Source organism: Eumetopias jubatus, unplaced genomic scaffold (genome assembly GCF_037043125.1).
Source record: "Eumetopias jubatus isolate StellerSeaLion01/CBP00866 unplaced genomic scaffold, mEumJub1_p1.0 scaffold_4, whole genome shotgun sequence".
In the NCBI taxonomy this organism is placed as follows: Eukaryota; Metazoa; Chordata; class Mammalia; order Carnivora; family Otariidae; genus Eumetopias; species Eumetopias jubatus.
In genome coordinates, this window is record NW_028274810.1 from 15,788,863 (window position 1) to 15,805,109 (window position 16,247).

A 16,247-nucleotide genomic window follows, 5' to 3' on the forward strand; every position below is an offset into this window, starting at 1 on the left:
TTTAACCACGTGCCAGATCTTATGGTAATACCTAACATTTCATCCTCATAACAACCCTAGGGGGTAGGTTCTATTTCTATCCTCATCTTATTGCTGAGGAATTTGAGGTTCACAGTGATGAAGTAATTGTCTTGAGTCACCCAGCAGATAAGTGTCAGAGTGGAATTCAACCTTGGCATCAGGGACCCAGCTCTTGACACAACTCTGGGCCACCTCCATGATGACCACACATTTTGGATCTTTTTGAATAATGGAGTCAACAATAAATAGTGTTTTCTTACGCTTTAATTGTATAGATGGAGCCCACAATACATATTCACCAAGAACATCTCACAGGTACTAATATTTGATTTGATTTGATTTTTTTATTTTTTTAGAGGGAGAGAGAGAGAGAGAGAGAGAGAGAGAGAGAGAGGAGATGGGAGGAGGGGCAGAGGGAGAGGGAGAGGGAGAGAGAAAATCTTAAGCAGGCTCCACGCCCAGCATGGAGCCTGATGTGGGGCTTGATTTCACGACTCTGAGATCATGACCTGAGCCGAAATCAAGAGTCAGACGCTTAACTGACTGAGACACCCAGGCGTCCCAGGTACTAATATTTTTAAACCTTTTTTGATTTAGATATACATTCTGAAAACTTTTTTTAAATAGCAAATGGTGGTGGTTGCCACAGACTTCTGTTTTTAGGACTTAATAAATCTGCAGTAAAGTTGAGATGAATGGAAGCCAAAAGTTATTCTTTCTTATACAGGAATAGAATCAGAGATGAGTCTCTTTAAGGTGTCATCAATGTCTCAGAAAGACATTTTCCCAAGTTCTTCTTCCATATTTCAGAAGATAACCCAAGGGAAACAGATGTGCCAGAAGTTAAAAGAACAGACTGATCAACTGAAGACTAAAGTAATGTTTTTAAAGCTTATTATTGAATAGATGTGACCAAATTCAGACATAAGACATCATGCCATTAATGAAATATTGCATTTTTTCACTGCAGGTACAAGAATTTTCCAAAAGCATAGCACAGGACTCTCTCTATCATTTGCAAGATAAGAGGCTGGTAATAAATTTTATCCAGTTTTAAACATCTCTGTTAGGGAATTTGACTTGGGTAAATACAAATGACTTTATAGCACCATGTTTTCCCTACATTGGTGGGAGTAGAAATGTTCTGGTGGAAATACTTTGCTGAAGATTAAGGGCAGTGACCTCCAGAGGCCTGGCCTTGTGTCTTACATATATTATGCTCCTAATTATTAATGATGAGTTGAATTGAATTAAGATCTTTTTTTTAAAGATTTTTTCATTTATTTGAGAGAGAGAGAGAGCACATGAGAGGGGGGAGGGTCAGAGGGAGAAGCAGACTCCCCGCTGAGCAGGGAGCCCGATGCAGGACTCGATCCCGGGAGTCCAGGATCATGACCCGAGCCGAAGGCAGTCGCTTAACCAACTGAGCCACCCAGGCGCCCCTTTAATAACATATTTCAAGATTGATATATTTGGTAACTAGTATGAAATGTTGTTAGTGTTTAATTTACACTATTTCCACTTTCCCCATCTTCCCATCCCCCCCACCCAGCCTCCCAACACGCTGAGGCTGAGGATCTCTTTGGTTATTTGAGGCTCAGGCGCTTTGTGTTACAGGGGCTAAAAGAGCTTAAAATTCTATTTCTACATGTATTTAGCCCTCTCTCATTCTCAGGGGAATCTATTACCTATGGCTATTATTTCTTAGCAGTCACCCCACAATAAATCTGAGACCATGGTAGGCTTAAGAGAATAACATGTTAGTTATAAAGGGCAAGTCCATCCAGAGTTGTTGGGTCCTGGGGGATACAGGTTATGAAATTTCCCAGTAAATTTCCCATGTTCAGGTACTGGGAAATTTTGAAACTTTGAAAACTTAAAACAGATCTTAAAGCTATGCTTTTCAGATCAAAATCTGTGACTGTCCCATCCTTGCTTGTTGTTGCATTTAATCAAATCACTAATTTATATTGTAACCACACAGCCTTGTTCATCAGTGCCAGGGTTGTGGGAAGTCGGGGTGGAGCATGGCAATGGGGCAGAAAGCTGAGATTGCTAGAGCCAGAAATGTGCAGAGTCAAAGATGCTGTTGAGACCATTAGGTCAGCAACAGGTGATCAGAAGGCAGGTGGTCAGAAGTCCCAATGTGAAGGACCACAAGCAAAGCTCAGGGCAGGCTGTGCAGCAGAAATCAGACAGCATAGGCAAAAACCAGGAGGACTCAAATGTTAAGAGACACAGGGCAACAGTGCATTATTCATTCGTTCTTCATGTTAATTAAATAACTCATTCATTCATTCATTCAACACTTACCAGGTACTTCCTATGTCCCAGATATTTTACCAGGTACTAGGGATTTGGAGATGAAGAAACAGTTTCAAGTGGTTTACAGTCTCCTGGGAACAGCTGACTGATAAACAGATAAGCAACATGAAGCTCGAGAAATATTACATATAATGCTAATGGCAGCCTAGAAGAGGCTCATCCTTGCCAATTAGAGGGCACTTGGGAAGGCTCCCTGGAAGTGACTGACCTGTGAGCTTGACACTGTAGGATGAATATGTATGAGATTGGCAAAGTAGGGGCAAGAGGGTGCTCCGAGAAAAGGAATCAGCAGGTACAATGGCACAGGGGGCAGAGAGTGCTGATAGTTTGAGGAACTGTATGGCACTATAATTGGCCAGATGGAGCTCAGGGTAGTGTGGTGAAAAGAAAGAGAGGAAATGAGAGAGGGGGTTAAGGACTACATCATGAAAGACCTTTAAACCATGCTAAGGAGCTTAGATTTTACCCTGAGGTTAAGTGATGGGGTAACATTGGAGGATTGAAAGCCAAGAAATGGCGAGCACCCTGGGGGCAAGTCTGTAGCTAGGAAGCCATACTCCAGGTAGCAAGTTATGAGGGCCTGAACCAAACCAGGCAATGGGAATTGAGAGGGGAACACAGCTGAGAGTTTAACCAAGTGGTGGCGGGTTAAGAGGATAGAGGAATAAAGAAAGGGAGGAGGCTTGGATGAGTTTCAGATTTCTAGCTTGGGCAACCAAGGTCAGGACTAAAAATGGAAGATCCAGTTCCTAGTGGGTGTGGGAGGTGAGCAGGAGGCAAGGCACCAAGTTCATTTTGAGGTCCTTATAGGACATCCAATTGGAGAGATCCAGTAGGCAATTAGACCAATGGATCTGGGCCTCAGAGGGGTTGTTTGGGCAGAACTGTAAATTTGGGCATAGCTGTGGGTTGAAGCCGTGAAGTATATGAGATTGCCCAGGCAACATGCAAAGTAAGCAGTAAAGAAGTACAAGGAAAGAATCAGCAAACAGGGGCAGGCAAAGGAAGATGGAGTCAAAGGAGACTGACAAGGAGTGACCCGAAAGGTCAAGGCAGACCTACAAGGGGCAGAGCTGTTAAAGCCAAAAGAAAAGAAGGGGGCATGGCCACATCACCAGATGTTCAAATGTGGAGGAAAAAACCAAGAAGTGCATCGGATTCGGCCAACAAGAGATCATGAGGGACCTTGGCAAACCCAGTTTTAATGAAGTGGTAGATCTGTTGAAGCTTAAGGAGTGAATGATAAAGGAGATATAAAAAAATCCAGGCTTTCAGGAACCGGGAGAACACAGATTTTTATTTTTTATTGTATTTTTTATAAGGATTTTATTTGACAGAGAGAGCATAAGCAAGGGGGTAGTGGCAGAGGGAAAGGGAGAAGCAGGCTCCCTGCTGAGCAAGCCCGACGTGGGGCTCCATCCCAGGACTCCAAGATCATGACCTGAGCTGAAGGCAGATGCCCAACTGATTGAGCCACCCAGGCGCCCCGAACACAGATTTTTAAAGGGCTGAGCAAAGCAGAGGGAACTGGTAGCAAGCACTAGTGTTCTGAGGCTTCAATCCAGGAAGTTTCTCCTTGATGCTAGAGGATATGTGGGGATTTGTGCTGGGATGGAGAGGAGAGTCAAGGTGACTCCTGACAGTATCAGCCTTGGCCTGAGAGTTCCAGGCCCATTTGGTTCAGTGCTAGAAGAAGGCCAGACAGGGCTAAAACTAACCTCAGGAAAAAAAAAAATCTAAAAAAGGGGGTGCCTGGGTGCCTCAGTTGTTAAGCATCTGCCTTCAGCTCAGGTGATGATCCCAGAGTGCTGGGATCGAGCCCCGCAGCGGGCTCCCTGCTCAGCGGGAAGCCTGCTTCTCCCTCTCCCACTCCCCCTGCTTGTGTTCCCTCTCTCGCTGTGTCTCTCTCTGTCAAATAAATAAATTTTAAAAATCAAAAATCAAAAACTAAAACTAACCTCAGCACAACAGAATGGAAAGCACTTGGATGTTGGAGCAGACATTCTAGTTCTGCATACTGGTTGTACGATCTAAGACATGAAGTGTGTCTTTCCACCCCAGAGTTGCTACGAGAATTAGAGGAAGTACATTTATGGCTAGAAAAACACACTCTATCTTCTTTGGAGATAAAATACAATTTAAATCCCAAGATCTTAAATGATAACTTGTGATTGGCTTTCTCTCTTTTCTCTTTCCTTTGAACACCTAATTCCTTTTCACAGTTTCCACTGCCGTCACCATCTACCAATTCCTAAATTACTGGTCCTAACTTCCCATCTACAGCTCCAAATGTTTGTGTGTATCTTCACTTGGCTCTCCCGCTCTCGCTGAAAATTCTACTCGTCCAACATTGACAGCTTCATTCAGATCTGTTAGTCTTTTCAAAGCCTCATTTTAAGTCAAGGGTTTCGCATTCTTTCCGCCTCCCAAGCTGGAAACCAGAGCATTATCTGTGAGATTTACAGTGTCAGTCAGGGTCCTGGCAGGACCTTGACGGTTTACTCCAGTGGAGCAACTGAGGAGAGTTTAATAAGGCCTCATTTTACAACGGTGCAGGCAAGGTTAGGGGACACCAATAAGGGACAGAGAGCATCTCATAGAAGGAACAGTGGGGCAAATGGGATGGAGGAAGAGCAGATTTTGGAGCGCAGGGAGAGTAGCTATAGCAGTAGGAGAAGCTGATGCAGGCAGGAGGACAGTAGGGAAATAAAGACCCCTAGCTCATCCTTCATTTCTCTCTTCTGCTGTTGCCTTCTACTGGCTGAAACCAATGCTGGGGCAAGGGGGCCTGTTGATGCAGTCCACTGCAGGTCAGCCTTCTGGCTGGGGCACAGAGAAAGATGGAGGATGCATCTGGGCAGGGGACATGGAAAATAGCTACCACATCTGCCATTTTGTATGCCCTAAGGCCGATATGTTTCCAAACTTGTTTATTCATTTTTAATAATCAGAAGTAATCATGATGATGATGATCCTGGCACTCAGCCTTAACTCATTTAATTTTCACAGTATGAGGTGAGGGCTATTATTATCTCAGATGAGAAAACTGAAGTTTAGAGATCAAGTTGACTAAAATCATACAATTATTAGGTGATAGAGTCTGAACTTGAACCCCAGGGTGTCTGATCCTGTAACCCCATTGTGCTATATGCAGTATCTCTCCAGTCACCGTTTCCTTTCCATGTTCATGAATACTGCCTGGCCCAGGCCCTCCTGGGCCTTCTTTAAGCCTGACTTAGCTCTCGCTTTTACCGAGCCATGGCAAAATCCTCGAATCCAGTCTCTTTTCCCAACTGGAATAAAATCCCTAAGACCAGGGGTGGTTGTGCCTGATATAACTTTTGTATCTCTCCCGTTTGGCCCGGGGCCACACACAGGCAGTGCTCAGGGAATGTTTAGCTACTGGGGCTGCAAGGCTGAAGCGTCTATACGTCAAGACGAGACCTTAACCTTCACGGCTTAAGTATTCATCTGCATGGCGCTGCATGTGTGGACGTCTCGAAGACCGATTCGAAGCTCTGGCTAAACTTCTTGATGTCCCTTCCCCCATCTCACCCTCCAAGTGCCGTAGACTCAAGCTCAGATCCTCTAATGTCAGTTCCTTTTAAGGTCTGTGTGGCTTCAGGCATACCTCCTAGAGCTCCAATTTCCTCCTGTATACAGCTGAGATAATAAAATCCATTTTGCAACATTTACCACATTGATGTGTGGATTAAGTAAGACAATGCACGGGAAAGTGCTCTATAAGCTACAAATCATTCTGCAAAAGCACAGGATTACTGACATCCTATTAAGGAAGTTCAGAGGCCCCTAAGTGGGTTCTGGGAGAGAAATCAGGTCATTGCACTGAAAAAGCTGTGTGCTAGGAGGGTGTTGTAAACGTGGAGATGGCTCTTGGGTAGTCTGTATTTTAGACGTCACACTCTGAAACGAAACAATGGCCGGGAGAAGGATTGTGGCTTTATTTTGAAACTACCGTAGAGTACACCGCCCTTGTATTTGGGGGAAACCAACCACAAGCAGAGGCTTACATGTGCATGATTCCGGTGACTTTACTGCTACAGGTCCTGGAGAAACTGCAGGGACATCTTGAACTGCTGGAGCAGGAGTTTCTGGACAAGAAGGAGATGCATCTGACTTTGAAGCAAGTTCACAGGCATGAGTCCCCAGCTGTCGGTGACTTTGATCCAGAAAGGTCAGGGTTAAACTGTGTGAGGTGGAGGGGGCAGAGGCGACCTCCTTCAGGTGGGATTCTGAGGTGGTTGCCGGCCTAGTGATTGCACAGCAAAAACTCTGCCACCAGTGAACAGGTGTTACCCCGTGCGACAAGCAGTGTGGAATCCCCGCTACATATGAAGTCCTGGGCTGGGCACTGACCCAGACAGAGTCCTGGAAATGAACAATTGTCTCCTGGAGGAGAGATTTTGTACTACCATCCTCTCCTTGGTTGGATGTCAGAATTGGTTCTGAGACTCAGAACAGCACGAGAAAACTCTAGAAAGGCTCACACGCTAACCCCAGAGGGCCTTCTCACCGAGATCCCCGTGTTCTGCCCTTCACCCCACTCCTGCCTCTGTGTCCTCCGCCTGGTTCTTCCGTCCCCTTCTCGCCCCCGCCCCTTTTCTTTCCCATCCGCAGACAATTCCACCGGGGAGGTGGGCCCGAGAGGACCAGTGTTAGGTTGGTTAATGTGGGGCTGAAGGACCCACAAATCCCCGTAAAGGGGAAAATGTTGAAGCTTAAAGTCAAAATGACTTCTGAGTTAGTTCACATTAGAAACTTGGAAGCAAATTCACGGACGTTTCCAACTGGCCATTATTTTATGGCCCTGCGCTCCTTTCTCCAATCCAAATAATTTTAAGATGTATTGCAGGACTCAAGGCTAGGATTGTTTCCATTTAATTTCCTGGTACGAATTAAAAGAATCCATTTAGGAGGCTTAATCTTTGTGAGTGCAGCTCTTTCTATTCATAGCATTTTCACATGGAATCATGCTTGAGGCCACATTACTTTAATGGTTTATATTTTGGCCCCTAGTGTCCTGAGGTATTTTTTCCCCCCCAAAGGACAATTTTACTTTTTGAAAATGAATGAAATCTCTGTCTACTGTTATTTCCATACTGAGTAATTAGACAGCAAGGATGAGGTTTTAATATTGATTTTTCCCCCCAAAGGCTTATTTTGTTTTCTGGGAAAAGAAAGATCTCTACATATTTTCACAATTTATTTAAAAACTAATAGAGTAAGGATATTTATTTTCCAAGGAACCCACTTGTCTGGGCAGTCATTTTAAAGTCAGGCCTTGGTGCACAGTGAGACCAAAGTTATGCAATGCCATATTTATATCCTAGTTACACCCACAGTGTGCTGGACCCAGTATAAATCAAAAGAGTTTCAACTGCAATTATATCCCAGATACAGGAAAAGCTTTCAATACTGGGGCAAGGGAAGGACCCAGGCTCTCCCAAAACTGAGTTACAACCAGCTCAGAGCAGGCAAGGCTGCTCAGCTTGACATTGGTTCCTCTTGTTCTTGTATGGGCATAACGTGGCAATGAATTTCTAGAACCCCATACAATTGTCCAGAACCTTCTAAGTGTTGAATCCAAAGGCCATTGTAGATGGCTTTCTGCAGGGGAAAGAATTCTGCTGAATTGTTGACAAATTACTTGTTTAAGTCCACTATGTGCTCATATTACCTTTAAAAGGTAATATGCAAAAAGAGTTGTTTTATTTCATGCAGCTTGTTTGTCAGAATATAGTCTGATAGTCATTTCACAGGCTAACACCAGAAGCCAAGGGGTCAAGGAATGGGGCTCTTTCTCCACCAATCCCTTCTCTCTGATATTATGAGCATACGATCTTGTCTTCTGCTTTATGGAAAAGATCACAAATTCCCCTCAAAAATGCCTTTTCTGGGACACCTGGCTGGCTCAGTCAGAAGAGCATGCGACTCTTGATCTCAGGGTTGTGAGTTCAAGCCCCACGTTGGGTATAGAGATTACTAAAAAAATAAATAAACTTAAAAAAAAGGTCTTTCCCCCATCTCCAGATCTGCATGTTTTCACCTCCTCTTTCTTCCTTCACTCACTTCCAACCCATCTGGCCATGGTCCTTGAGCCCATTTCTTCCCACCACCTTCAGGCCTTGCTCCACCATTTCACTTCCTTCCGATTTTCAGCCTCTCCTTGTCCCCTGCCTAGTTCTTGTCCGCCTGCCAGTTTAGAGCATATTTTCCTATATTTTACTTGACTCTCAGTAGGGTTTTCCATGCTTAGATCTTTGTACCACTGCTTACTGAGTAGAGCAGGCTTTCCCACTGGTTGGAAAAGCCACTTTTATCCTATAAAAAAAACCTCTCCACGTGTAGATGGGTCTGGTTCAATTCCATCCTGTTGAGTTATGTTTCTATTTCCACCTTAACCACACAGTTTTAAATGACTATAGTCTAGTGTACATTTTGAAATATTTCTTCTTTAAAAGTTGTTAGCTGTCCTTGCACCTTCTTCTTACCCATAAACTTTATAATCAGCTCACCAAATTTCCTTAATGAAATTCCACTAGAATTCTGTTTAGAATTGTGTTGAATTTACAGATTAGTTAGAGAAGAGTTTAAACCTTCATTGAGTATTCCCATCCAAGAGCATGTTTTCTTCATGTAGATTTCATGAATGTTTTGTTAGACTTATTCCTAGGTATTTTATAGGTTTTCTGAGCATTAGTAATAGATGTTTTCTGTAACTGATATACAGGAAATAAAGAAAAATCGTATATTTAACTTGTGCTGGGTTACCTTACACAAGTTTGTTTTTAGTGTTCTTTGATTATCCATTGATTGTCTTGTTTTTAGGTGTGACAGTCATAGCATTTGAAAATAATTCCCCCCTAAATATTTATACTTTATCTTTTTTTCCCTCCAATTCTTATATATCACATTTCTTTTTATTGATTTATTTGCTAGGTTTTCCAAAACAATGATAAATAATACTAGCAAAAGCAATCATTCTTGTCATGTTCTGAACAGTAAGGGAATTTTTTCCAAGTATGATATTTGCTGTAGTTTCAAGTAGATAATTTATCAAGATTCTACTCCCAGTTTACTAGGATTAGGTTTTTTTTTAAATTTAAGAAAATGTTTAATCAAGTGGGATTTAGAAATCTATTTATTTCCTAAATCTAATACAGATTAATTAACCCATAATTAATTAATATTAACATATTATTAAACATCCTAATGTTTAATTATAGAATGATTTGGGAAATTTTCCCTTTTCTTTCTATGTTCCAACTTAAAGTCTTTCTAGAACTCATTCATAATCCCACTTGGATTTGGTGCCTTTTGGGGGGTAAATTTTCGATAATCTTTTCTATTTTTCTCTGGGTAGTTTTTTCAGATTTTCTACCTCTTTTTGAGTAGATTTTAATAATTTACGTTTTCCTAGAGACTTGTCCATTTCATCTAGATTCTAAACTGTGTTGGTATAAAGTTGTTCAATCCCATTTGATTAAAAAATTTTCTTCTGTTATCTTTCCTTTCTCGTTCTTAATGCTTTTCAGTCAGACTTTCCACTGGTTTATTTTATAGATATTTTCAAAGAAAATGTTTTATTGATCAAATTCTTTCCAGTTCCATTTATATCTCCTTTTGGGGGGTTTATCTTGTGGTTCTTTTTCTATCTTCCTGTTTTGAATATTTAGCTTATTGATTTTGCAATTTCCCTCTAGTAAATGCATTTTAAGCTATAAATTGTCCTCAGAGTACTGTACTAGCTACATTACATTGGTTTTACATGATGTTTTCTCATTTATTATTCACTTGTAGACTATCCCTATTCTCTATTTTTATTTCCTAGTAACCCAAGAGTTATTAGGATGAGTGTTAAAATTCCCAATTAGTTTTTTGTTGTTTTTGTTGTTGCTGTATTTTTGTTATTAATTTCCAGTGATCAAAGAATGTGGGTGGCAAAAATTTTAAGACTTTTTAAGAGTATCTTTAGCTTCACAGGAAAATTGAGAGGAAGATACAGAGATTTCCCGTACACCTCTGCCCGCACACATGCACAGCCTCTCCCATTATCAACATCCCCCACCAGAGTGGTACCTTTGTTACAACTGATGAACCTACACAGATAAATCATAATTGTCCAAAGCCCAGAGTTTGCATTGGGGTTTACTGTTGGTGCCGTACATTCTATGGTTTGGACAAATGTATAGTGACCTGTGCCCATCCTTATGGCATCATATAGAGAATTTTCACTGCCCTGAAAATCCTTTGTACTCCACCAATTCATCTTTCCCCCCACCCCAGCCTCTGGCAATCGTTGATCTTTTTACTGTTGCTATAGTTCTGCCTTTTCCAGAATGTCACATAGTTAGAATCATGCAATATGTAGACTTTTCAGATTGGGCTTCTTCTACTTAGTAATATGTATTTAAGGTTCCTACATGTCTTTTCATGACTTGAAAACTCATTTTTTAGTGATGAGTAATCTTCCACTGTCTAGATGTGCCACAGCTTACTTAGCTATTCACCTACTGAGGGACATCTCGGTTGCTACCAAGTTTTGAAAAGTATGGCTACGGATGCTATAAACATCTGTGTGCAAGTTTTTTGTGTCAACATAAATTTTCAGCTCCTTTGGGTAAATACCAAGGAGTCTGATTCCTGGGTCATATGGTAAGAATATGTTTAGTTTTGAAAGAAACTGTCAAACTGTCTTCCAAAGTGGCTGTTTGTATTCCCACCAGCAATGATTGAGAGTTCCTATTGCTCCACATCATTGCCAGTATTTGGTTGTTAGCATTCCAGATTTGGGCGATTCCACTAATGTATAGTGGTATCTCATTGTTGTTTAAATTTGCACTTCCCTGATGACATATGTTGCAGAGCGTCTTTTCATAAGCTTATTTCCCATCTGTATATTTTCTTCGGTGAGGTGTCTATCAAGGTCTGTAGCACATTTTAAAATTGGGTTGTTTTCTTATTGTTGCATTTGAAGGGTTCTTTGTATATTTTGGATAACGATCCTTTATCAGCCCTTTGCCAATATTTTCTCTTGGTCTATGTCTTGTCTTCTCATTTTCTTGGCAGAATGGAAGTTTTAATTTTAATGAAATCTAGCTCATCAGTTATGTCTTTCATGGATGGTGTCTTCGGTTTTGTATCTCAAAAGTCATCACCATACCCAAGATTATCTAGGTATTCTACTATGTTATCTTCTAGGAGTTTTACGCTTTTGCATTTTACCTTAGGTCTGTGATCCATTTTGAGTTAATTTTTATGAAGGGTATAAGGTATGTGTCTAGATTCATTTTTTGGCTCGTGGATATTCAGTTGTTCTAGCACCATTTGTTGAAAAGACTATCTTTGTTCCATTGTATTGCTTTTGCTCTTTTGTCAAAGATCGAGTGACTATAATTATGTGGGTCTACTTCTGGGTTCTCTATTCCGTCCCGCTGATCTATTTGTATAGTCTTTCACCAATACCACACGGCCCTGATTACTGTAGCTTTATAGTAGGTATCAAAGTTGGGTAGTGTCAGTCTTTCAACTTTGTTCTTGTCCTTCAATATTGTGTTGGCTATTCTGAGTCTTTTGTCTCTTCATATAAACTTCAGAATCATTTTGTCAGTATCTACAAAAGAACTAGCTGGAATTTTGACAGGGGTTGCCCTTAATCTATAGATTGGGTTGGGAAGAACTGATATCTTGACAATATTGAGTCTTCTTATCCACAAACATGGAATATCTCTGCATTTATTTAGTTATTTGATTTCATTCATCAGAGTTTTATAGTTTTCCTTATATAGATCTTGTACATATTTTGTTAAATCTATACCTAAATATTTCATTTTTTTGATCTTAATGTAAATGGTATTGTGTCTTTAATTTCAAATTTCACTTGTTGCTAGTATATAGCTAAGTGATTCACTTTTGTAATATTAACCTTGTATCCTGCAACCTCACTATAATTGCTTATTTGTAGCAGTGGTATAATTTTTAATGTTTTGGAATTTGGTGAGATTTTTCTTTGTGGATTAATATGAGGTAAATTTTTGTAAATGTAATGGCTTTGGGGAAATTGGATTATTTTTGGGTAAAATATTTATATGTATGTATACATTTACACATATACATTTGTTTAAACATGTATACATATATGTACATATGCCTATAGATCAAGCTTGTTAATCAAATGATTCCTCAGATATTTCATATCCTTCATCTTTTCAATTGATATAAATCATTATTTCCATAGAATCACAGCTCTTAGAACTGTAAGGGACCTCAAAATAATTAGATCCAGATGAGCAGAGTATTGTTATGCCCATGTTATAGTTGACACACTGGAGGTACAGTAAGATGAGGTGATTTTCCCAAGGAAGCACAGCTAATGAATAACAAAATGAGGATTAGAGCCCAGGCCTTTGGAGTGAGACTATAAACAGGATGCATGTCAGGGCGGGTGTCCATTATCCTTCCTGTCTGAAGCCAAACCACATTAATAATATAGATCAATGCTATATTCATGAACTGTTGTTACTAATTAGAATGTTGACTGCATATCCAGTAAGATGCTTGTTTATGTCTATTAGAGAAGTGGAAGGTGAAATTTTCAAGTTGGAGATGCTACTTGAAGATGTTAAAGAGAAAATTAATAAGGGCAAATGTACTTCAGCCGTCTCTCTTCCTGTGAGTTCTCCAATCATCTCGGATGACTTGGCATCCATATCCTCTCCACCCTCAAATGAGGTAATACGGCAACCTACAGCCTAATTTCATGCCAGGAAAAATGTTTTTTATGCATTTATAGAATCCTAATTCATGAAATCATGAATTCTATTTTAATATTTCATGCAAATTTAACTTTCCAAAGTCCCATGAATCATATTATTTAAAATGGAATGAGCTTTTAAAAATTAGAAGCTATTTTAATGTTGGTTTTTGAAAGATCTTATTAGTTTAAGATGTAACAATGCCGTTTAAAGTGATGAACCACTGAAAAGCTATTTCTTCTGGATGAAGGGCAACATTTTTGTGGATTGTGCCTGGAAGAAATAATTTCTCTGAATAGTTTTATATTCCCTCTTCTACATAAAGAATAACACAATCAGTGGGAAGAACTATTTCCCATGGGTCCACTTCTGCATTTTCCTCCTCTCAAGTTAAATTCTTTTGGATTGTCTACATAGGCAAGATTAGGAATTCAAATCAATCACCACTGTCTTTCTACACTTTTTGTTTTTGTAGTTTCAACTCTCAGAACATTTCAGACTAAATTAAAATTCTGAGAAACTGAATCATCTGGATAATTGCCTTAAAGTGACTCTTTTGTTTCAGACAGTACTTGAAGTCACAGCCTGTGGCTGACACTCAAAATCTGAATAGGTTTTTGTCACAATTAAGAACAAGATGTTGAAGGTTATATAAATGCTAGCCCTGCCAAAAAAGTGTGTTTGCTCCTTCAAAACACTTAACCTTTCCAGCAAAATTTCATTCATGGCCCAGCTTCCGAGTTAGGCCATTTATATAACTTTGACACACAGTCCCCCACCCCAGGCAGAATTCTTTGCTCAGACCTCTGTGTCCCCACAGGACTGTGTCTCACTTGTCCCTGTGCCTTTGTACCTATCTTTGTATCCCAGACATCTGACTGAGCTCCTGATACAGCGTGAATATTCAGTGTAGTAACCTCTGAGCCCTTGTGAATTTAACAGTTTCAGTGCTTCCCAAGCTGTGAACCAGAATTAGCTTCCTGGTGGTGTGAGGGAGCCCAGGGAGTGAGCCTAGCCTTCCACCCAGCAGCTCCCTCAGATCAGGGTTTGCTTTTCTTTACTGGGTCCCAAGTTTACCAGCAACTATTGCGAAATAATAAGACCTCTAGAATTTTGTGATAAGTGGCCCTGAAAAGAGAGTCTACTGCTAGGATCATTCATTCATTCAACAAATATTGCCAAATGCTAGGCACTTTTCTATGTATTGGAGTATAACATGAACAAAGCAGACAAATCACCTGCCCTCAAGATGCTTACATATCTCTAAGGGATACATACAATGAACAAATAAAATTAATGTATAATGACAGAATGTTAAAAGTGCAATGCTCTTAAAATAATACATTCCTGTGACTCTGGAGCTGAACTGCGTGGGTCTGAGCACTGGCTCTGTCACTCAGCAGCTTTGTGACCTTGGGCAAGTTATGTAACCTCTCTGTGCCTCAGTTTACTCTGTAAAATAAATAATAATATCTGCCTAAGCTTCCAACTCCTCTACTGTTAAAAATCTTTGCAAACTGTAAAGCCCTGAGCCAACAGAATTATTATTGTTTACTTCTCATTATAATTTTGCCATTATCATTTTAGACCTGCGGATTTTTAATCCCAGCACTTACAAATTAATTTGTAATGAAATAATCTCAAGTGTGGTCCCCAGACCAAGAGCATTGACATCACCTGGCAGCTTGTTAGAAACTGTTATGATGTTGTTATGGTGTTAAGTGAGTTAATATGGGTAGAGTGCTTGAAATGGGGCCTGGCTCATAGTTAAGCACACTAGCTGGGTGTTAGCTTTTGTGATTATTCAGTAATGGCATATGACCAAAAGTCACTCACTGTGGGAGGGCCGAGTCACTCAGGAGACATGGTCAGGGAAGGTAAGATTTGAACTGAGTTGGAGGGAGGGGTAAGAAGGAGGAAGGTAGGTGGAGAGTTGGGGAAATAGAGCTACCCTATGACCCAGCAATTGCACTACTGGGCATTTACCCCCAAAACACAGATGTAGTGAAAAGAAGGGCCATATGCACCCCAATGTTCATAGCAGCAATGTCCACAATAGCCAAACTGTGGAAAGAACCGAGATGCCCTTCCACAGATGAATGGGTAAAGAAGATGTGGTCCATATATACAGTGGAATATTACTCAGCCATCAGAAAGGATGAATACCAACTTTTACATCAACATGGATGGGACTGGAGGAGATTATGCTAAGTGAAATATGTCAAGCAGAGAGAGTCAATTATCATATGGTTTCACTTTTTTGTGGAACATAAGGAATAGCTTGGAGGACATTAGGAGAAGGAAGGGAAAAATGAAGGGGGGGAAATCGGAGGGAGAGATGATCCATGAGAGACGATGGACTCTGAGAAAGAATCTGAGGGTTTTAGAGGGGAGGAGGGTGGGGGGATGGGTTAGCCCGGTGATGGGTATTAAGGAGGGCACGTACTGCATGGAGCTCTGGGTCTTATATGAAAACAATGAATCGTGGATCACTACATCAAAAACTAATGATGTACTGTATGGTGACTAACATAACATAATAAAATAAAATTTAAAAGAAAAAAAAAAGGAACTCCAGGCAGGATCTGATGGCGCCTTAGGGGTGCGGTGGGGATGATGAACTGATTTGGGTCTCCCCATGGAACTGCAGTTCTAAAGGCAGTCCCTCTGTGCTGCTCCGTGGATTCCTACGAAACACCAGGGCGTCCTTTGGGGCAGTGACAGGCCCCTTCCTCCACAGCTATCGCTCCTGAGGGAGGGCCTGACAACTTCTGAGAGGAGAAAGGGAGAGTGGCCACAAGATGTCCCCACCCCACTCTACCGCAGGTTGCTCCTTTCCATCGAGCCAGGAAGGCTGCAGTCAAATTCCCGATGACCCTTAGCCAAAGAATCCCCCAAAGTGGGGCTCCCACAGAGCTCAAGAACTGATTCTAAACTCAAACTGCCTAAAAGAACAAAAAAAAAACCAAACAAACAAACAAACAAAATACCAAAACCCAAAAAACAACAATAACACAGACTAACCAGATCAAATGGCCATGGGGTTGTCCTCTGATCCCAGGGTCATGTCCAGCAGCCCATCCCTGCTCAGTTCAGTTCATTCTGTTGGATCTCTGACCATAACCA

General features: G+C 40.9%; 1 protein-coding gene across 2 annotated transcripts in view; it reads left to right on the plus strand.

Moving 5' to 3' along the window:
• AKNAD1 (AKNA domain containing 1) overlaps nucleotides 1-16,247 on the plus strand; it is a 34,848-nt gene that overhangs the window by 2,881 nt on the left and 15,720 nt on the right. For both annotated transcript variants that reach the window (XM_028102186.1, XM_088022927.1), the window contains exons 2-6: nucleotides 297-336; nucleotides 749-897; nucleotides 992-1,054; nucleotides 6,411-6,541; nucleotides 12,942-13,098. In XM_028102186.1, coding sequence (XP_027957987.1) covers nucleotides 297-336; nucleotides 749-897; nucleotides 992-1,054; nucleotides 6,411-6,541; nucleotides 12,942-13,098 — 540 coding nt within the window. The remainder of the gene's footprint in view (nucleotides 1-296; nucleotides 337-748; nucleotides 898-991; nucleotides 1,055-6,410; nucleotides 6,542-12,941; nucleotides 13,099-16,247) is intronic.